The sequence below is a fragment of the Sus scrofa genome, chromosome 7 (genome assembly GCF_054392235.1).
Source record: "Sus scrofa isolate SSC_HxYL_T2T_F1_AM1 chromosome 7, Sscrofa_HxYL_maternal_Yorkshire_Landrace_v2.0, whole genome shotgun sequence".
Lineage (NCBI taxonomy): Eukaryota > Metazoa > Chordata > Mammalia > Artiodactyla > Suidae > Sus > Sus scrofa.
Window position 1 is genome coordinate 95,905,511 of NC_139389.1, and position 22,964 is coordinate 95,928,474.

The 22,964-nt window shown below is 38.9% G+C and overlaps 1 protein-coding gene across 16 annotated transcripts in view; it reads right to left on the reverse strand.

The window, feature by feature from the left end:
- MCTP2 (multiple C2 and transmembrane domain containing 2) overlaps window positions 1-22,964 on the reverse strand; it is a 237,545-nt gene that overhangs the window by 127,282 nt on the left and 87,299 nt on the right. For 10 of the 16 annotated variants that reach the window (XM_084967033.1, XM_021099360.2, XM_021099358.2 and 7 more), the window contains exons 5-10: window positions 18,809-18,951; window positions 17,963-18,039; window positions 17,326-17,437; window positions 13,307-13,342; window positions 3,330-3,494; window positions 908-1,038 (exon numbers count right to left, since the gene is read on the reverse strand). In XM_084967033.1, coding sequence (XP_084823159.1) covers window positions 908-1,038; window positions 3,330-3,494; window positions 13,307-13,342; window positions 17,326-17,437; window positions 17,963-18,039; window positions 18,809-18,951 — 664 coding nt within the window. The remainder of the gene's footprint in view (window positions 1-907; window positions 1,039-3,329; window positions 3,495-13,306; window positions 13,343-17,325; window positions 17,438-17,962; window positions 18,040-18,808; window positions 18,952-22,964) is intronic. The other 6 variants (XM_084967038.1, XM_021099366.2, XM_084967035.1 and 3 more) reach the window with 1 other exon arrangement.

Consider the following 22,964-nt stretch of genomic DNA (forward strand, 5'->3'; position numbering starts at 1 on the left):
AGGCTTAGATTCTAAAGTTAGGATTAGTGGACAAATTGTATGTATATGGGATGAACAAAAGATAGTGAGTGGTTTGCTGGGGAAAACCTGGTTTTTGAAAACACAGAATCCTGACCCTGGCACTCCCTGCTCTGAAGGACGCCCATGGCCAAGATGATTGCAAACTGCTCACACTCCTGTTTCCTCATTTGTGAAATGAGAACGATGCTGCAAACTGGCAGAGCTATGAGAAAGGTCAGAGATGACGAATGCTTCCACCAGCATCTCCTTCATGCTTATTGGGGCCACCAAGGTGCAGGTACAATCTCATTTAACTGTACTCTTACAATAATCCTATAAAGAAGTGATAATTCAGCATTTTTTGTTATGTATGGTGAGCCCCTCGATTACACTGGGAGGGTCCGAAGTAAAGAAATAAAACCAATTTGGCCTCAATAGATTCCGTTATGGTTTGCCACAAAGGTCATCAACAACACTGAAAAGTCTCCACCAATTTAGGGCACCTAGCTTCCCAGTGTTATTCTATGGTATCTTACTAAGGGGCACAACCAAAATCATAAGGTACACTGGAAAACCATTACCAACATTTCCCAAAGAGATGTTTAAGATGGCACACTCTAGGTCTTTGGAGAATTCCCGACACCTACAATTTTCTTTTGCTTTAGTCAATACTAAATGGCATTTACCAATCCAGTAAAAGAGGAAAAAAAAAAAAAAAAAACAAAAAAACTTTCCCCAGGTTAGGGAAAAGAACTAAGAAGAACAAAGCTAACTAAGGCTTCTTGGGGGGTGGGAATATGAAGTTTCGCTCTAAACCCAGACAGATAAAGCATTCTCTCAGACCAGTCTCGTGCAGACCTAAGCGCCACACACGTCTCCCATGGTTTAGAAAGCAGAGCAGACTCACGTGCCCAGACGTTCCTCGTGCTTTTTGCTGTCCTTTCCCCACACTTCAATGTCCAAAATGCCCATCCTGTCAGAGAAGTAGTGAAAGTCAAACTGTTCCCGCCACTGCGGATTTGCACTCTTACACAGTGTCTAGAAAACATGCAGTTACAGTATTTATTTTCTTAAAATGGCATTCATTGCTACAGCAGCTACACATTCATTTCATTTCTAGATTGCAGGAGATCATAATCACGGGCCTCTCTCTTATAAAGTTAAACTCTTCTTTTTGGAATGAAAGGGACTTTGAGGTTTCGGCAACTGGCAAAAACTCATATTCTTGTAGCTGACCCCCATGTCGACTAATTTATCCACCAAATTAGAAAGAACACTGCTATCCCACATGAAACCAGAACTTTCACACATAGAATATATATATTTGATATACATTAATATATATTAGACATATAATAACAACTATTGAGATATATCCTCTATATTATATTTTTATATTATGTATAATATGTAAAGAGGACATACCTCAATAGACATTTTATAGTTGTTCTCTCTTTAGAAGATACTACTAGTTGGTTAATCAAATGCAAGGAACATTTTTATGGGCACATCCATCCAGGGCCAGCTTAAGAATTCCATTAATTAAAGAGTTTGGAGTCTTAATTAACATCCATCAGAGGCACTACATGGGAAATCCGTAACTTAAACACTGCCGCCTATTTTTCAATCCGAGTTTACTGAATCCAGTCACTAGAGTGAGAGGAAGACTAGGAAATTCGACTGCAGCCAAACCTAAAAATTAAGATGCATGGTCTGAAAATTCCACAAGTGTTTCTGGGTTCTCCAAGAGTGATTTCAAACTGCTTATGTGTTTGATTCACTGGCAGGATTTTCATTTTTGTTTCCTTTACACAGAGATTCGACATGTGATAAAAAGTGAGCAAAAATGCGGGCCACTGAATATCAGGATCTCAGGGCAGAGCGTCAACCAACTTTTACAGCCTGGGGCTGAATAGCCCCACATGGGAAGAAAACAGGGACAACTCAGACCTCAGCTGCAGACAATGTCACATAACATCACTTATGTTGTTTTTCATCATCACGGGGCTTAAATATATCAGATCACAGAGTTTAGGAACCAGGAAAAAAAAAAATGATTAGATGACAAATTAAGTGCAATATTCCCCAAGGGGGAACGTGGCAGATACCGGGGCTAATTTTCCACTTCACCTTAGTCTAAAGGGGTAAGTGCGCTTAGTGATGAATAATTTCTCTATAAATCCTTACCCTGATCCTGACGGGCTAAAAGAATCTTCGTGGAGAGCTATGGGTTATCCCAGATACACTCACTGTAAAGTACAGCCTGAAACTACCTGGTTAAAATAATGAGTTCTATATATTTCCGCTCTAACGTGCCTTCGAATTTTTACATTTCTTAGGATAAGCTATTCTTCAACATGAGCTTCATTTCTCTGCTCCTTGTGTTAGAGTAAATGACGTTTAATATCTGATTTTGCACTGTCCAGCAGAGACAGCCTCTTGCTGCCCTAAATCACTCCCAACTAGGCTGCATCAGTTACATCCTGTACACTGGAAAGCACAAACTGAAAATACCCTCGGGCCTATTTTCAAAATCTTCCACTGATGTTTTTCTTCCTATGTGGCTTTTGGCAAGTGACTTAACTTTCAAGTACCCTAGGTCCCTAGATCCATAAAACATAGGAAATATTCCTGTCTGACAGTTATGTAAAACTAATTAATTACCATGGTTTGGAGACTAGGGTTTTTGAAATAAAAACCACACCGAATTACTAAGATTAAAAATTAAATGGAATTTGGATCAGTAGAATAAGATGACTGATTTTTAAAGACAGCTAAAAATGCCATTACTTTTGTTCAAAACAAATCACTTTTAATACTTTTAGATAGTTGGGTGTTTTAAAAATCACAGCAGAAAAACAGCAGCACTGGAGGTCTATTTCTGGTGTTCACACTAACATATTAGGGAAAGCAAAGAGTATATTATGTTGAAAATATTTTCACTTATCTCAAATATTTTAATCCAAATATAACACACTATACTACTTTATTTCTGTGGGATTTTAAAAACATTTAGGAATCCTTTTCCTGTATTCTATGAAATACAGTTTGCTTATTTTCTAAACAAAAATAAATCATGCGTTCAAACCTATTTAATAAGCTTTCTCCAGCAATAGTTACTATATTAAAATAAATTACACTACGCAACCCAATTCCCATGTTAATAACTGTGTCTATATGATTATTTTGTTTTCTGGGATGCTCTTAATACAGGTAGGAGGGTTAAGAATAAATTCTGTTCTAGCAAAATTTAGGATGGGAAAACATTTTCCCCCCAATTTTTTTAATCTTAAAGATATTGTTCTCCTTAAGGAATTGACAGAACTTACCTTACTTTTATACCTCTGATCTCCCAGTTTTAACTGGACAAACATCTCTGTCATGCTTCCTCCTGAGACATTCTTTCCTTCCAACAAAGTTATACTTATAATCCCGTTCCAGAGTTGGTTCTTTTTCAAGGACTCTGAGAGCCGTAGGTTGCGTATCAAAGAGGACTAAAGCAAAAAATAAAGATGACGTATAAACTTGCTGATAATTCTTGAGTGTGACTTTGGTGATCAGAGGAATTCCAGCTTTCAATATTTGATTATAAATAGCACTCCCTGCCTGGGGAAAGTGTTATTATTCTTCATTGGTTTTGCAAATCTGCAATCACAGTTATGTGATTTCCTTCTCAAGCAAATCATATAGTGAAAGGATATAGTGAAGGATGAATTTGCACGACACTTGCATTTGGCACCAGCCTGTACTCCCATCCAGATGAGCTCCTGGGTAGGAATCCTTCAACTGGGCCTTTGGCTATTTTATTAGTAGGAAGGGAAGAAAGGCATTCTGGGAAAGAGAGATATAAGAACAAGACATTGCTTTGCAGGGAAACAAAATACCTCTGGGCATTTAGAAATAATGCTTTTGAATTTATCCTTCACACTTGAATCTGTCCCCACTTCCCTTTATTCCTTGGGCTACAACTAAAAAGCCTAACACCACTGTGAGATTCACAGCTCCAGATATAGCCTGTAATCGGCTAGCCAGCCAAATGAGCTTTGCAGATCTGGGGGGAAGGGAAGGTTGTATAAAGAACACAGCCCAGTCCCTGGGACCCAGTAGGGGTTTAGTCACTGTTACCTTATTTTTTTTCCCTTTCCTACTTTACGTTACTCGCACACCCCTTAAACAGAATATAGAAAAAGGCAAATATTCCCTATGGCTAAATTACAAAGAGGACAGGCATGCTTTATTTATTTTTCACTTCCATTCTGTAAATTTTCAAACATACACAAAGGTAGAATAGTAGAGGAAAACCTCCATATGCTTACTCACCAGATTCGACACTTTGTTAATCTTATTTCATCTAACCCTTCCCTATTTTTTTTCCAGTGAAAGTTACTTGAAAGCAAGATCTCTATTTGCTTTCACATAAGCCCCATGCCATGATCACACTCGATACAAGTAACCATAATTCCTCTAATGTTGTTAAATACCCAGCCTGCATTCGCATTCCCCTGAAGGTCTCGATGGTATCTTTTTATGGTTATTTGTTTTGAGTGAGGATCCCCAACAGGATCCACAGGCTGCGTTCAGTTGATGGAGTTCGCTCACAGTTTCCGTTCAATAAGTGAAATGGCACAAGCATGGACAGCTTAATTTGAGGGAGAAATAAATGGGCTGAGGAATGTAGATGGCGCCGAGCATCATAGTAAAGCAATGAATTTCTAACACTATATATTCATTCCTGTCATCTGCTCACTATATCTTCGAGATCATTTAGACATCAATTTGCTCGGACACTGGTTAGTCACAATTTATCACAACAAACGGCATGTCAGTGCCATATTAATTACACGTCAGCTTACTTCATCCAACACACAGTCATCCTGCCACTCTTAATAAATGATGCAACAATGCCAAGCACTTGGTTGATCATTTTATAACTTCCTTAAACAATGTACACGTAAGGAAATCTACACTCCCAACTTCACATCAGTATTGCTTTTCTTTTGAAATCGAAATGAGCGTGTGTGTGCGCACACACACGTGCACACTACACAGACACACACAGGGGTTTAGAGGTGCTGAGAAATAACAGGAAAGGGAGATGGGAAAATAAAATTAATTTTTTAAAAAAGGGGAAAAAAAACTCTCTTTGGAAAGCATGAATGATCCTTTCACTAACTTCTATTTGCAGTTGGGTTGTGGGTAGAATATATTTGATAATGAAGGTTTATGAAATAAAGTTCTGTGATTTTAAATTTGCTAAAAACAATTCACATCAGCACAATACAGAGACAGGAACATATATAAATATATATGAGTTGTATTTATAATCTATATGTGTGCATAAAGATGTAGATACATTTAATACATTCTCTAGCTTATTAAGTACATGGGCTGAAAATGTCTATCTTTAAAAAGAAAATGAGATTTTGATTCATATATCCTGCTGCGATTTCTTTTTTTGTTTTTTTTCTTCTTCAAGTTTGACTTGCCAACCAACAAGCTAAAGCATGACCCGTCCCATGGCTATGCTTCAAAGTTTCGACAGATATATTCCTCCCTAAACACTGCAACTATTTCAAAATCCTTTTTATAAAGAAGGGAGTAATGTCCACAAGGGATCAAAGGGCATCCTACAGTCTGGCAATTGCCTAAGAAAAATGGCAGTGCGTCCATGAAATATGCCCTAAAATAATTTTGTGGCTTGGTATGTCCTAATTTCAAATTGGATGTTTATCTTGGAAAGGCTTCTATCTAACTTGTCCATAAAACAGCCCCACTTAGCTCTATGAGCTCTGTGAAAATGGAATCCAAAGCTGGTTATTAAGGGGCCCAGAGATAGGTTCCATATGGCGGAACAGCATGGGAGGGCAAGGCTAAGGCCTACATCAGGCACAGCTTGGCTGGAGCTCCTGACCGTCCATGGACACTCGTTGCATTACACCATAACATCTGGATTATTGCTTGTAATGTCCCTGGGAAATATCCACTTTCCATCAAAGCCTTTATCTATCTCAGTCAGACTTTGAACATTTTAGTATTTAACGCAGTCATGTTGATGTGATGGACTTGCTCTTTGCTGTCCAAGATTTTTTTTTTTTTCCTCTCTTACTAAAGTCAGGGTAGGAAAAGAGAAGTATTTATTGCCCAGTTCACTGAGAGAAATGAACACAGGACCTTTATTCTACTTATTTCGCCCTAAATGTTTCTGCAAAGCCCACTATGAGGTTATGCCGAATAAAGTTTCATCTAGGAGCGATGCAGTCTAGGATATGTATATAAGCGTTAAAGATGTTCCTTAATTTCTCTCACGTTTCTCTTCCACCCTGGAGACTTGTGATGAGGCGTAAGAGTAGGATCTGTGGTTGGGGGCGGCGCCTGGGCCATCCTGTGCTCTGATGCAGAGCTCTGCTCTCCAAATCTTTTGTCCTCTTCAAACACTCCCTTTCTCCCCACCATAAATCGACTCCTCTGCACTCACTCTGTTAGCTCAATAGCTCAGGGGTTCATGTCTGTGCCAGAGCCTATAAGCGAAATTTGTCATCTTAATACAGCTTGGAATGTGAAAGGAGAGAAGGAAATGACCCATCAAAGGAGAAACCCACCCCACCTCAGCTGAAACAGACACCCGGAGATAGAGCAAAGCTTCTGGGTCCCGACCCTAATTTCTCAGCAGACATAACAGGTAAAATATAGTACATCGGGATTTTGTTATTTTTCTCCTTCCTCCCAAAGGATCAGAACCTTTTACTATTTCTATGTCCATTCATTCATAGGCTCTCCTCCTCAGCCCCCACCCCACGAAATCCACATCCATTCTTCTAAACAGAAAGAGCAGCTTTCTTCTGAAACACACAGGTTAGTGGAGACTAGTGCAAACAAAGTGACCTCTGACTTAGAAACATAGTGACTTTTGCAAAAATTAAACTAATTATAAAACAATTTACTTGCGGGTCAGGAAAATTTTCACAGGAAAGAAGGGAGGGAGACCCAAAGCATGGGGTCTGGTGCCTCTGCTCACTTCCAACAGGTGGAGATTTCCCGGGAGTTTCTGATCTGGGAATAGACTCTCAAAACAGTGAATAGATTTTCCTCCTTGGGACATAAAAAGCAGATCACAGCTTGGTGACATGCATTATTTGAGGATCTTAGCCAAGCGGCATGCTGTGAAGATGGCAATGTGGAATCTGGCATCCAGATTCCTCAGTGTGGCTGCAAAGGAATCCCCGGGAAGATGGGTATGACAGCAGGGTGCCTCCTGTCAGTCCCGAGGCAAGAAGAAGAGCAGGAAGTCAGCAGTAAAGAAGCCAGGGCCCGTAGCCACCAAACTCCAAGTTTCGATCCATGGTCCAGGACTGACTATGCTGATCAATACCACGGGGTAATGATTCAAAGAACTCCTTGAGGAGAAAAAAAAAAAAAAAAAAAAAAAAAAAAAAAAACCCGCCAAAACATTAAAAATAACGAGGGACACTGAGAAAAGATTTTTACATTTTTGTAGTAGGTCTACCTATTGGTACAGAATCATGTATGGGTACTTTTGTAGATCATCTCAGTGACGGAAGTTTAAAAATATGTGTTCCAATGTGGCCAATGCATCATACTTCGGCTTTTATTAATTACTTTTCCTGAGTCATTGCGAGAAAGCATGTGGTCAATGGAGACAAATGCATGAAGCAAAATGAACTTCGTAAGCAAAATGAATAGGAAAGCATGACTCCAAGTGTGTCGGCAAAGCTCAGAAAACTAACGGAGAACATCCAGTCTATAAAAGGTTTCCCTGAAATATTCCTTTCAAGCCTTTTCAACATGTAAAACCACTGCTCATTGTCAACAGCTTTTATAGCATGACATGAGAAGATCCATACCTTCATGCAACAGGCTTCCAGAGAGCTCCTACTCGGCAGCTTTATATCATCTGAAGAGAACCCTGTAGGCATAAATTCTCCTAGAACTACACAAAATCTTTGCATAGGATGGAAAGCAAGCCTTTTACATTTCCCACAGGGCCGTGGACGTGGAAGATGAGATTTATATTTGTAGATAAAAACTACATCACAGTCCCAAGGACATGAATAATCCTTGTGTACAAAGACATTAACTATGAAAGGATTATATTAAATAATTTTTTAATTATGAAGGAATATCCTTGCTCAATTTTTGAACATAATGATAAAAATCAGATTAAAAAGTTTAAAAAATTGAGACAGTCTATAAATACTTAATGACCCTCAGGGTTTAGGACTCAGAGGGAAAAAATGAAAGTCACGTGATTCAACAAGAGTTTCCCTTTTGCCCTGACCTCTAGGAACCTCAATATTAACTGCTGGACTCATATGCGATAAAATTCATCATCGAGTATTTCTTGATTCACGTGTGTCATGCTGCTGGCCTTCATGTCTATGTTCCCTATTTCTACGTATTTCCTTCACGTAAAAGCACGTCGAGGAGTTCCCGTTGTGGCACAGTGGTTAACGAATCTGACTAGGAACCATGAAGTTGCCAGTTCATTCCCTGGCCTCGCTCAGTCGGTTAAGGACCTGGCTTTGCCGTGAGCTGTGGCGTGGGTTGCAGACGTGGCTCGGATCCCGAGTTGCTGTGGCTCTGGTGTAGGCCAGTGGCTACGGCTCCAATTAGACCCCTAGCTTGGGAACCTCCATATGCCACAGGAGCGGCCCAAGAAGAGGCAAAAAGAAAAAAAGAAAAAAAAAAAAAAAGCACATCGAGGGCACCGCCATCCAGGACTGGGGCTAGAGTGAAGCAAGTGAGGCATTTGGGGTGAAAAATGTAAGGAGGTGCTCTCAAGCTCTCAGGCTTCTGCAAGGGCAGGGCTGGCCCCTGAGCCTGAATACCTTCTCACATTTTATACCCTGGGCACCTCGCTTGCCTCACCCTAATCCTAGCCAAACCTAAGATTGAGCAGTACTCCTACTGCTCTACAGGGTCTGGCCTTCTTACATTTCTGGCTTTGCCGCCAACATTTCCTAGCATTCCAGTCATCTGCTAGTCCACCCCATGCTTGAGAACATGAAGATGGAATCACCTAGATGATCTGCAAAGATTGCAGGGCCCCATCTCCAGATCTCCTGATGTAAGAGGTCTGAATTGGGGCCCAACATCCGCATTGCAAGCAGTTTCCTGGTGATGCTGATGCTGCTGTTCCAAGGGCTCCACGGTGGAGCCGTTATCAAAGAGTTTGTAAGCTTGTAAGCGCTTGCATGCGCATTATCTTAGAAAGGTCTTGTCTCCATTTACTTCCTCCTCCTTCTCCTCCTCCTCATCTGGTGAGCTTCATCCCAGTCTCCTTTCTCTGAAAGCTTTCTCTGTCCTCAGCCTTCAACCAACCCCACCCACCTGCAAAGTCAAGATAAGGGTCTAATCTCTTAATACCCCCACCTCTTGACTCTCACCTCTCCTAGTATTCCCTCTGTTCTTCTGATGGCCAAGTTCAATTCATCTCTGAATTCCCAGGACAGTATTCCTGCCAATGCAGTGTATGCTCAGTGAGAGGTTTTAGGGCAAAATGGACTCTAATGTTCCTGAGAGGAGAGATTGATGAAAAGCTTATTGGAAGGCAGTGACTCTGTTCTTCCGGGCTGGAGCACACACAAGGTTTGAGAGATCCAACAGATTTGTGGTCTTACCCAAGCACGACTGAGGCCCCCAGACATGAAGAAAGCCTCTAGAAGTCATTCTCCCCAGGGTAATACTCACCTCAACGTCATAACCAGACAGTAGAAGCACTAGGGTTAAGCTATTCAGCGGGTATTGAAAACACAGAGAATACAACGCAGAGAACAGGTGATAAGAAAGCTGAGATGCCCAACAGACTAAACTGAGAAAACCTAAAGTCAGTGACAGAAGGAAGCAGCCAGCACTCCTAGGAGCAGAGGGAGGAAACTTGCTGTCAAGTTCCGGGTAGTAAGGATTAGGCTCTGGCCCAAGTACTCAACTCTGCCAAGTCAGCCAGAGGCAAAGCTTTCCAATAAAACTTTATTTTCAAAAGCAGACCCTGCGCTAGATTTTGCACTCAGGCTGAAGTTCAATGACCCCTGGGCTCGAGAGAGAAAATGAGTAAATGCTAGGGTCGGTCACGGTCACCTGGTGGAAGCTGAAACCAGAGCAGGTCTGGTTAATGGAAAATGCAAAAGGCCCCCACGTCTGAGACATCACGGGAAACAGGGAAAGGGGAGAAACTTCTCTCTTCTCCACCCTGTAGTACCCTGCCAATCCCTCTCATTGTGCCCAGCCAGTCAGAGGCCACCTGTGAGGGGGACCTAGAAAATGTATCCTGTGATGATCGGCCTCTGTGATTACAGAGAAGAACAAATACGAAGCCAAACACACCAAACAATGGCACCACTGGTCAACTAATTTATACAGAACAAAATGTTGCACTAGTATAGGGATGTCTCTTACCTTAAATGATTGACATGTAACTGCATAAAACAATGGGTCAAAAGAGGGGCCATGTTAGAACAGACGTTTATCTCAATGCAAATTATCTAAAATAAAGAAAATCCATAACTAAAAGGGCTCTGTGGTCAGCGACAAAGCAGTCCAAAGTGAAAGGGCTGGGACGTGTGTGTGTGTGTGTGTGTGTGTGTGTGTGTGTGTGTGTGTATGCAGACTGCTGAATACAATCAGAGACCCATCAATTCCATTTTTTTTCAATCACTGTGCTGTCATCCCATTAGACTATTTGATGTAAGAAAAATAACTGCTGATAGTTTTCTATCTCTGTCACTGTTACATACATTAGAGAGAAGAAAGGTTTGGAAAAAGATTAATTCACAGAAAAGATTATGTATAGTAAATATCTAAAAAGAATTAGTTATCTAATTCAGCCCCCTTTAAATCAAATTTTCAATTCTCTCCTTTGAATGCTCATCAGAGGGTAAACAAAGGCTTTTGGATGTAACCTAAACCTATTTTTAAAGGCAATCTTTATGCATTTACTGTATTAAAAATCAAAGTCAGTATTAAAACCAAGGAAACGCCTCAAAAGACAATCCACAAAGATTCTGTCATAGTCTTTGGATGATACAAAATTATAAACTTATGGGTTTAAAAAGCAATTATTTAAGTAAAGTTATTATAAGAATAAGATTGAGGTGAAAGACTCAATGAAATTTAATAGGTTATACATCACTTAGGACTAGTAAAATTTTAGATACTCATAGTAAGTAATCTTCTTTATGTCAAACTTCTGTTACCTAATTTTTAAATACAATATGGAAGTCCTAAAAAAAAAAAAAAAAAAGAGGCTTATAGTTTAAAAATACCAAGCTAGGTTGACCAGGGTATTTTAACCACTTTTACAGAGGGTTAATCACAGCATCTATAGATTTTCCACGTGACTCATTTTCATAAGCTAAATGAGACGCTATCTCACTTTTCTCTCTAAAACGGCAAACTCTAGCAAAACGTCAACCTAACAAGTGAAATTCTTCACCAATATATACAGTGCACCTCTCCTATCAGATCATGAGTAGCTTTCAATGAGCTCTATTCATCTACAGCGTCATTAAACACTGGGCTAGGTTTGGGCATTTGTTAAGTCTTCTTCAGTGCACTGAGGTCAAAATTCTAGAAACTGCAATGAGGGGGGAAAAAGAAGACAGCAGCTCAGTGGTAAGACACAACTCTGCAATACAGATATAAATACTGCTGTCCAGGATCCTCTGTTCCTTTCATATTTTTGATATCTTTATCCCGGCCGTCAACATTTTTTCTCCCCCTCTTCATTCCTTTGGCCGTTCTTCCTAACCTTTCCTGTGCTCCCTGGACTCCAATATTCCCCAAGCTCACAATTTTTCTTTCTAGCCTTTATGGTCTTCCACAAACTGCCAGCGCTCTTCCACGAGCCGGAGCTCCCTAACTAAAGATGGTTATTGATGTACAGTACCAGTGTTTTAGTGCAGCAGCAGAATCAATAAATGAGAAAATACTGCTTTGTCAGGCTTCGCCGGGGCATGCTGGGAAACTTTACTGCTCCGGCTGGTTACAGAAACTCTTAATACGGGAGAGGGGGAGCCAGGCTCCCTTCTGTGGACAGAAATGATGTTCTTCTACCCTCTAGTGACTATAAAGGAATAAGACAAAAGTTGGAGGAATTTTTGAGACAGTTTCACATGATTATTTATTGTCTCTTAATTTTCTTTCTAAAAAGAGGCAGAGTCTGGGAAACTTAGCGAACTAGGAGGATGTAAAAAACAAACAAAAAAACCTTAGCCTACGTATTTGAAAGTTCTTAAGTTCTTAAGATAGGAAGAGTCAAAACTTTGATTCCTTTGGGTTTTAAAAAGCAAGGTTTAGAAAGTTTGCCTTTCTTCCTAAATGACCAGCGCTAGTCAGATTCCAATTCTCTCTCGCTATTTCACATACGCGCACTCTTACAAACTCAAAAATCTTTGTCTCAATTCCCGTATTTTACAGCAAAGTAAGCCACTGAAGTGCAGTGGGGTTAGAAATGGGAGCTGGTACATATCTGTGTACTTGTGGTGTGTGTGTTTGTAAATAAATGCATATACAGAGACGGCCCACGTACCCTCTCCTCAAACACAACACATCACGGCCACGTCCAAGTCCGTGATTCCTCTTTTAAAAGTAGCTGAGCTGCTGAATTAAGTTAGAACGATTTTGGGAGGGGTTCTGTTTACATTTACATTAATTTTGGCACTTAATCACTTAAGTTACAATGTGCTGACCAAATAACCCGATAAATTACAGATGCATTCCTATCTCGGTACACCTATACTTTTTACAGATTGCAAAGAAGTTTATAATTGCTTTAAAAGATACTAACAATGTTAAAAAAAAAAAAAAATCACCGGTATTTCATGGATAAATCTTTAAAGACACTCTCACCGAAAAATAAATGGTCAAATTAAAGTAATATAAAAAAGATTGATAAAATATACCACATATTCCTCTCAATTAATCTTTTCATTGCCCCCATAACACCAAAGCCAGTTTCCACCTAATGGGAAGTAACTTCCTAAAGGACTAAATCTAACTGCAGTACAACTCCAAATAATTCAAGGTTAATGAAGTGTAACATTCTAACATGGCCGGTACATATAAAATGTCACCACGAAAACAAGTGTAAGTTCAAACATCTGGCGATGCCCTTATTAAATGGAATTTTAAAAGGGAGGTTGTTTTCTTTTTATTTATATCAGCAGTAAAAGGAAAAGAAAGCTGTTACATCTAAAGGTTGGATAGTATCAATCATATATACATTTGTCTTTGCTACAAAGATGGAACTTTTTACTGAATGATGGAAAGAAAAAAAAATAGCTATATTTACCTTGCTGGCACTTAACCGCTTCCGATTTGACCAACGCTAAGGATTAGGTCCATTGAATGGTGAAAAATGGCCAAATAAAAGAAAGAAATAGAGCCGTTAACAACATGATTATGTTATTATGCTGGTTAGATGGTTCAGGATACATTCAAACAACTGACACCCAAGTTTTGAGGTTATAGAGAAAACACATTTGAGCAAAAAATAGTTAGAAACCTAAGAAAATCACATTTCTGTGGTTATGTTGCAATATTTTCTCACAACAATGAAAACACTAGGACATAGGAATACTGCTCTGTCCTTAGAAGTGCATTTATGTTTCTATTTGCCTGAACACACCATAATTTCATCTCTAAAAGCAAAGTGGAAGGGCAGACTTCTCCTACCTGAAATACTCAGATAGCATTACAAAAATGTTTAAGAAATTCATGGACAAATTTGTTCTTATTTAGGTTTCCACCATTTGGGACACTAGAAAAAAAAAAAAACTCCATCTTCCTCTGCTGATTAAATCTCATATTCAAAATAAGAGGAAAAACAATCAGTCATTCCTGCACAATTAAGAAAAATAGGCTAACAGAGCAGTCAGGGAGGGAAGAAAAAATTTTTCTGAACAGCAAGTAACTTCACCACTGTTCCCTTTTGATCTCTCATTTGTCATGCTCAGGCCACTGAATTTCGTCTACAATTAAAATTCTCTCCTAACACAATCCTCTCATTACTCCTGTCACCATCCAGTACTATGAAGCTCTACTGTGGCTGGTTAACCAGCTAACTGGATGTTAAAACTTGGATAAATTTAGGAGATTACAACTCAATTATGAATCTAATTGAGCGGGCCACATTATTATGCTTAAGGAAAAAATACCTTTAGGCAAATGACCTATCCACTTTGCCAATGCATCTCCCTGATAAATTAGAAATCAGAAAATAAATCATCTTTGGGGATAAATCCACAGACATCCTAGGGACCAGCAACTAGAAACTTTGGTACAGAAATGACTTGAAAATATTTTTCATAAAAAACACTTCCCTTGGTGAAACTGTGAGCTCAACACTCAGCACGTGACACAGAGTTATAGATACTACAATGTGGGGATTAAAATCAGTTCTTTCTGTATTTTCTCAACAGCATACTGACAAATATTTTCACCCAAGCCAACAAACAAACTTAATCACCATCTCTTAGGTACCCACGGCTATTCCTAAATAGTCTTTTGAAATAGAACTCATTTGATTTTTATAACAGCCACCAAAGATTAAAAAAAAAAAAAAAGAAGATAAGCAAATGAATGGCAAATGAGTATTACTGCCTGCTTACTACAATATGAAGAGCTACGATGTATCAAGTGTCTACTCTATGCTAGGCAATGTATCTGATCACCTTGATCGTCACAAACCTATAAAATAGATCATCATTTTCAAAAAAATTTTCTAATCCCCATTTCCCATATGAGGAAACTGCAGCTGAGAGAGGTTTAATAATTCTGTGAATCTGACCTCATTATTTCACGTCTCAAAACTAAAAAGTCGTGGAGTTGTGATTCAAATCCAGATAGTCTGATGACAAAGCCCACAATTCTAATCATGATCCCATTTTTGTTTAAAAAAAAAGAGAGAGAGAGAGCAAGAGAAAGTAGCTTCTTCAGGCTTCCAGCCAGTGCATGTCCTTCTAACCAAACCATGGCCACATGCACTTAAAGCTCTGGACATCCTGGTCAATTCACAGATAGTGTACACATGTTAAGATTTTTATTACTTTGGCTCTAAAGCAACAGAGACTGCCTCAATGATGACAGGAAGAAATATGGGCACAAAACTGAAAACTGAAATTGAAATCTCTCCATCCAGCTTTAAATTAAAATGAAAATTTACAAACAAATTACCCACAAATAATCTCCGTCTCTTGTGTTAGTTATCCCCATTTAAAAACCCAATATAAGAATATTTTTAAATACTAACTTATGCTCAATGAAAAGAGCAAGCCTTTTCTGATATGTACTCTACCAAAGGGCCTCCGATATGCACTCTAAGTTGAATAATCATACTTGGCCCAGGATAAATTATTCCTTGCTCAGGTACACTTATATCAAGAATATAAACAGAAAAATAATACTACCCATCAGAAAAAAATGAGAGCAGGCAGGGTTTTCTGTAATACCCCATAAAATATACATATAATACATACATTGTACTAACCCCTGCCAGAGAAGCAAAGAACAAAGAAAATGAGAAATTGCACAAGCAGGTAGATAACATATACAATCCAACAAACTCTCAAAAACAGGAGGTGAAGGACTCAAAGGAAAGAAGGGCCAAACTAAATAAGATATTCTTTGAGATGTTTTCCAAAAACAAACTCAAGCTGTAATGAATATTAATTGCTCTACAATTTGAAATAAATTTAAACTGAAATGGCTCTACTTCAAAACTCCAAACTTTGGCAATATTTAAATATATTTTAAATGCCAGTATTACTGCTAAATACAATCCAATACACTACAGAAAAAATCCACAAGTGGAATAAATATGCAGCTATTATGCAGCTGAAATATGCACAGCTATTTTTATGAGGTCACTATCCAACTTAGATATGTAAAAAATTTTCTGGACGTATCAGCTGGCAATTGCACAACCATGTGGCAAATCATCCTCATTTACATGGCATGTCACCTTAATCTGGCATCCAGCTCAAGGAACCGTTACCTACTGGATGCACTGACACTGAATCCAATGACAATACCTGTAAAGCTAAGGGGAGCTAAAGGAAATCCCTCCTTCATTATGTTGCATAGAAAAAAGCATTTTTCCCCAACATCAATTTAAGTCATTTTAACACCAAAGTATCAGTGTCATTGAGTCCTCAAGTTTTAACAGTGCCACTTCTTTAACAATTAATAAATGGATTCCCCTCCCACCAGTTATTGTCAAGTAAATGCTCATAAGTAAAATAGTCAAATTAAAAATAGCAACTATTTCATTGACCCTCTGACAGCTGAACAGTCACTGTGCAGTTTTTTTGTTGTTGTTGTTTTGTTTTGTTTTGTTTTACTCCTTTAAGCTCTCTTCACTGAATTTTCTAGTAAATCACTCATGATTTTCATCATGAAAATAAATTACAACTAACAGCAAAGGTGATGTCAAAATGAAGAATATTCTCCACATTGACCTCAGTGACTCGATTCAAGAGGTATTACTGGAGGATTAATTTATAAACAGGCTTCAGATTTTCATACCAGATTCTAAACATGCTTAAATTTTAACATCTTAGTCCTTTTTTAAGTAGCTGTTTTTAGCTGGCTTTTAAAATACCTTTTAAGTAAATTACAAAGATATTTTTGTTTTCATTTTAATTCTCAGAATTATAAGGTATAATCCCAGAACACAAAATAAGATTATGATCTGTCATCCACATATTGGCTAAAAACAGAATTCCAAGCATATTGTCACAAAATCCAATGATTTTTTTTGATCTTCAAAAGGCAGAGCGTTAACTAGAAATTTCCATGTAAGAGACCAGAGACTATTAAAATGTATATCTTCCCAGAAGGAATCTTAACAGAAAATTTGGTAGCTGAAAGAAAAAGGAAGAAGATGAAATAGACATTCTTCAAATGTGTACTTGATCACCTTAATTTAAGATGCAATGATTAAATCTTGGGAACTGCTTTTCATAACTGCACAATACCTAAGTCATCTAGAACCTAAGAAATTTGTAAATGGTAACTTTAACACTTGGTTAAAGTATACTTTGGATATGTTACAAGCAAACCATAAGCAACATATCCATTTAATAACAGCAATAGTATTTCCAACCTTAGTCAAAATAGAGATTTCTTCATAGATTTTCTTTCCAGATTTCCAAAAGAAAGGCTGTATATCATCCAAGATATATACTTTAAGTCTCTATACAAATTTCCCCCTCTCCAAATAATTACAAAAATGTCAGTCATCTGGTAACCCAATTATCAAAGAAAAATTGAAATGAAGAATTTTTAAAAGAACAAAAGGGTCACACTCACATGTCTCTTGAAATCACCCTGTTTTACTACTAGGTTCAGATTTAATATAATCACTCCCATGTCATCTTCTAAACTGTTTGGATCTTCCAATTTTAAAATGTGTTCAGTCGTTCTACAAGCAAAAAGCAACAAATGATGTTAGCCCTTATTGGCAGTACTTTATAGCCTTATAACACCTTAGGAGCTTATGGTAACAAATTTCCTACCCCTGAATAAGGATGAGACACAAATTAAAAAAAAAAAAAAAAAAAAAAAGCACCAACTTCAGCGAAAATAAACCAACCACCTTTAGGGTAGAGAAACTGTTTGGCACTGCCTGATTCAACAGTTAGTCAACTGATTCTTCTCCCCTACTGCCCAAATAAAATGTCAGTACTCATTTTAATTTTAAAGTTAAGTCGGTCAATGAACCTAAATATTAACAAATCAAAGTACAAAATCTAATACACATTTTAGAATATGCTATAGACAATTTAAATAAGTGACCAATATATGGTTGGGAGCTAAAAAGCAAAATTCATAGAAAAACTTACATTTTAAAGCACTATTTCATTTATTCAGATTTTAGTTTGTCATTTGATCATCTTGAGTTCCCTCTAAAATTCACTAATAACAGCTGAAGGTAAAATCGCCATACCTGTTAAGTTCAAGATCGCTCAGAATGACAAATGCAGAACCCATGAAATCAGATGTAGTTAAATCTCTATCATACACCTATGAAGAGGGAAGAAGCCAGTAACACACATTAATATGGGAAACCAATGGAGTTTAGCAAGTTATGGATAAATGCAAGATGCTGAGAATTTTGAATTCAGTCTTCTAGATCTAAAAATAATTTGCACAGTGCAGTTAAAGTATTTAGCCAAGCCAACAGAGAGAAAAAAATTCTTCAATCCTGTGCATCTTCCTTACCATGGGCAAAACAACAAAAAATACTTTTAAGGCAGTATTCGTATGCATTAAAATGTTATGCACAATGGACCACTCACTCTCCCTACAGTTTAAATGATCCCTCATTAAAATTTAGTATTTTCCACCATGAATAAATCTGCCAATTCAATAGAAATTTGCTAAATATTCTATAGCAATTCCATCTTGCACTCAATTCATACAGTTTTAACCCAGATGTTAGAGCAATTGATGCTTACAACCCAGTAGCTTAAAGCTCTATTAAATATAAAGTTATTCCTAATGAGAAAGACTTTAGTCCTTGTCACCACTGCACAGGCAGTAATAATTCTTCCACATTCAGTAAGTTTAAATACAATCAATGGAGATATTATTTTCACTCCAATTGATCTGAGAGAAATACAACAGTTTTGACAAAGGGTATAAAGAATCCCTTCCATACTTATATTTTTTAACTAATGCTTAGGAATGATAAAAGAATGATTTGGGGGAAGCTGACTTCTAAGAGGGCAAAGACTACTGAGAAATAAATGCTTTTAATTAAAGAGCAGATTGGAAAGTCATCTGTGATTACCTTTACACGGAGCTTTTGATCAAGGCTTTGGATTGGCAATACAACTATCTCATCCCAAACTGGATTCAAGTTCTTGTATATGACTTTACTTTTGTACAGAGTCTTCCCATTCAGCTTAAATTTCACATAAGGATCACTCGTGCCTTTAAAAGAAAAAAAGAGCAAGGCAGATTTAAAAAAAACAAAAAAACAAAAAAACAGACATAGAAAACCTCCATTAAGGAAAGATTCTTTCCACACTCTGCAGGCTTAAAGCCTTTCACTGAGCACGCCCTGAACAAATGGCTCCCTGTGCAGAGACTGAGGGCTCCCGAGGTGGAGAGGGGAGAGAAATGAAACAATTTAGGGTAAATGACCGATTCTTCTTTGCCTTTAGTGGCAGAATATAAACGGGCTCCTTGAGCTTTTGCTGTTTTGTTTCATTGTGAGTATGTCATCACTCTCCTACTCACGAAAATTCAAGACATAAAATCCAGTGGCACCAGCCAACAGTGTCAGGAGTCCTAGGGAGAAACCCACCCCTCCTAAGAATGGCAGGGAGTCAGTGCAATTGGAAAGAGACCATTTTCAAACGTTTGGCCAGATGGCTGACTGGACAGAACCCTATACATTCGAATATAATCATAATCAATCAATCAATCAATCTCTGGAACCACTGGCTCAAAAGATGGGGGGACGGGACTCAGGCTGGAACTGGGGGCACAGAGATTAAACCGACAAAGTTGCCATTCTTCGCTGCCTCCCGCACCTGCAGTAAAAGCGGAGAACATTGTTTTACCCTGGCCAGCTGAACACCCCATCAGCCAGGTCCTCAGCTGGCCTCGGGCCGACACCCCTGACCTGCCGCCTCCTCCTGGGGAGCTTTGAAACAGATGCCAAGAGGAATGAATAATGTCCCGCTAGCTCCTATGTCCAAGGCAGAAAGAAGGGCCCATGACGAACCCTCCTCCACACTTTTCAGATCAACTGAGAAAAAAACCAACCCCCACAAACATGATACAAGGATACTGTGTTGTGCGTGTGTGTCACAAGCATGCAAGGGTGCTTCATACCCGGGACACTTAACGGTGGCTGGGATGCACTTGTATACTAATACCAGTGAATAACCAATGAAGGAAGGAGGCACAAATGAATGAGTGATCCATGAGGGCACAGAGGCAGGCCAGCCCATGATGCTACAAAGCAAGGAAAACATGGGGTTTGGGGAGGTGTGCTGGTGTAATTAATTGTGAAACAGATGAGGAATAAGGGCTCAAAGACAACCATCTGTTTTGGTCCCTGATATATTCCAGGTGCCTGGGACAGTGCCCACACAGGCCTCCCAGATTTACTGACATGCATTCTTAATATTACAGGCAAGCCAATAGAGTCTTAAGAATATTACACCAAAAATTAAGTAGGCTCCTCTGACACAAACATGTTCATACCCACCATTCATGGTTTCAATCATATTTTTCAGCTCTTTCTTAGCTTTCTATTCAGTCGCAGGCCTGAAAACTACTGAGGATGAAGGAAATATGCATTTCATCTATTTTAACTGGAAGTCCTGTCACTTGAGAGCAAGATGACACACACTGGTTACAAGCGTAACAGATTAACCAAGGTATCGATTTGATAATTCAGCCCTTCCTTTATGGCAAGGCGGCTAACTTTAAAAAAAAAGAAATCAAACTACACAAACAGGCATACACAGAGTCAAAGCTCACGTTTTATAAGTCTGGCAACGAAGGGGCAGAAATGCAGCCACCTTGATTTTAAACCTGGACACGGGAGCGCCCGCACACATGCCACATTAAGCGGCAGTTCTGAGCAGGATAGTAAAAAACACAGGCATTCACAGCCATTCAGTGGAATAGTCACTAGTGAGTGAGTAATCTGCCCGCCCCTCCCCCTTTTATAGTACAAGAGAATACTCTGGCAAGTCAGATTTTAACAATCATTCTGAAATATATATATATTAAAAAAAAAAAGTGCGGGGAAAACTATAATAAAAAGAGGCCTTTAATTAAATGAAATTGCCACTCTGGGATCAGGTCTTCATGCTTGTCAGCGTGCTCTCAAAATAAACATCTCAAAACTAGGCCTCGGTGGTGTCACTTTCTCACAGGCAAAGCATACTGGGTAATCCCCAGGCATCTTGACAGCTACATAATGTTCAAACTGTTTCACGGGTGAATGGCGGCAGTTGCGTGAAAGAAAATATTAATGTCTGGAATTAATAGAAAAAGGGACCAGGGTTTACAAAGCCAAACAAGGAACGAGGGTGTCAAGTTAGTGCAGCGTTAATTGTTAGGGAAAATTTGAGAAAGGAGGGGGGCACACTGTGATTTTTCTCTCTGAGCCTAAGTGCCTCACTGTCAGGAAAGTGACATCTCAACTAGGCAGGTTCTGAAAAGGGGTCGCCGCTCAGGAATGCAACTCCCAGATTATACAAATGATGAGATGACACCTGAATGGGTGGACTTTAACCTTTTTTCACTGGGCGCTTCAGAAACAATGAGGCTCTTTGGTAGAAAGAGGTAGTGTGGTGTTGAGGGGGAAGAATGAAACTAGGAGGCCAGAGATGGTGCCTCCGTCCTGGGGTCACCAGCAGCTCTGCCATGTGGGCTCAATAGAGTCACAAAGCCTCAGATTTAGAACATCTAGGCAGTAAGCAGCCATGGCCAGAGTTTCCTGCTTCATGCACAATGTACTCTGGTTCTATGTGTGCTGAGAGAGACAAACAGCCATTCACTGGTCCTCTGAACATGCTGGACCAATTTACACTCCCAACAATAATGTGGGACAGTCCTTATTTCTGTTTATGCTCAGTGACAGTCTGGACAGTGTTGTCTCCCTTGACCCTGTACCGGTCAGGCCTGCTAACATGCACAGACACAGGTGGCCCCAGCGCATGGCTCAGTGCTAGGTTCTAAGGGGGACCACGAAGGAAGATCAATTCCAGATCCTTTTCTTCTGCACCTGGCGGGCAGCAGACATGCTATATACGTAACACAAGGTCCGAAAGGTAAGTGTCAAAATAGAATAGAGCTTGAGGGTTGGGCCAGTTCACAGGCGGAAGAGATGAGTTCTAGCTGGGGTACCAGTAGAGGCTAAAATAAACGAGATGGGAACTGAAACATGGGTGGATCTGGCCACACAGAGAAGGATTGCGGCCACTTGAGCTGGAGGCATTGGCACTGAAAGGGGAAAGAGACTAAAATGATCAGATCTTATGTCATACCAAGCAGGCATTTCAATTTATCCAGACATGAAGGGGAGAAATGAATAATGAGCAAGTGAAAAAACCTAGCTTTGAGTCAGAGACTGCAGCAATCTAAAGTAACAAAATAAAGAGTTTTGTTTTGTTCTGTAATACAGGATGGTTTTGCTTTCCTGTTCTTTTTTTTTTTTTTCCCACGAGTGTTAATACATGCCCATGACATTGAAAGGTATGAAAAGAAACCCTCTACCCTCTCCCTCGCTCCCATTCTAATGCACCAGTTTCTTGAGTGTCTTATAGGGGGAAAAAAAAAAAAAAAAAAAGCAAGAACTGTTTTTAACTCAAATGTAATCATATTAAATGCACTGGATTCCATATTTTCACAATTAAAGTACCTTGAAGCTCTGTTCACATCAGCAACACAGATTCACTAGGTTTTTTTTTTTTTTTAATCAACTGCATGCATTTTCATTGTGTTGCTGTATCTTAATTTATCTGACTAGTCGGTAAATAATGAACATGTACATCACTTCCAATATTTTTTTACTAGAAGAAAAAGTAAAACAGCAAGCATCCCTGTATGGCTATCTTGGAGTTCATATGTGATTATGTTCAAAAAGAACTGCAGCGCAAATGAATGTGTGTCTTTTCTGATCCTGACGGCCGTGGTCAAATTGTTCTTCCAAAGTCTGTCAGAATTTACACTTTCACCAAGAGTATATGCTTTGTATTTCTTTCTTGACATGTTCACCAACATTTGATATTATAAACCTTTGCTTTAAATCAATGGCAGATGAAAAAATGGTTATCTCCGTTTTTCTCTATCATTAACATTTTGAGTAAAGCTTAGGGAAATTATCACATATCATTTGTCCATTTTTCTACAGGCTTATGGTTTGTCTTTTGCTGATGGGTTGGAATGAGCCCTTAATTATGGAAAGCAGCCATTGGCTG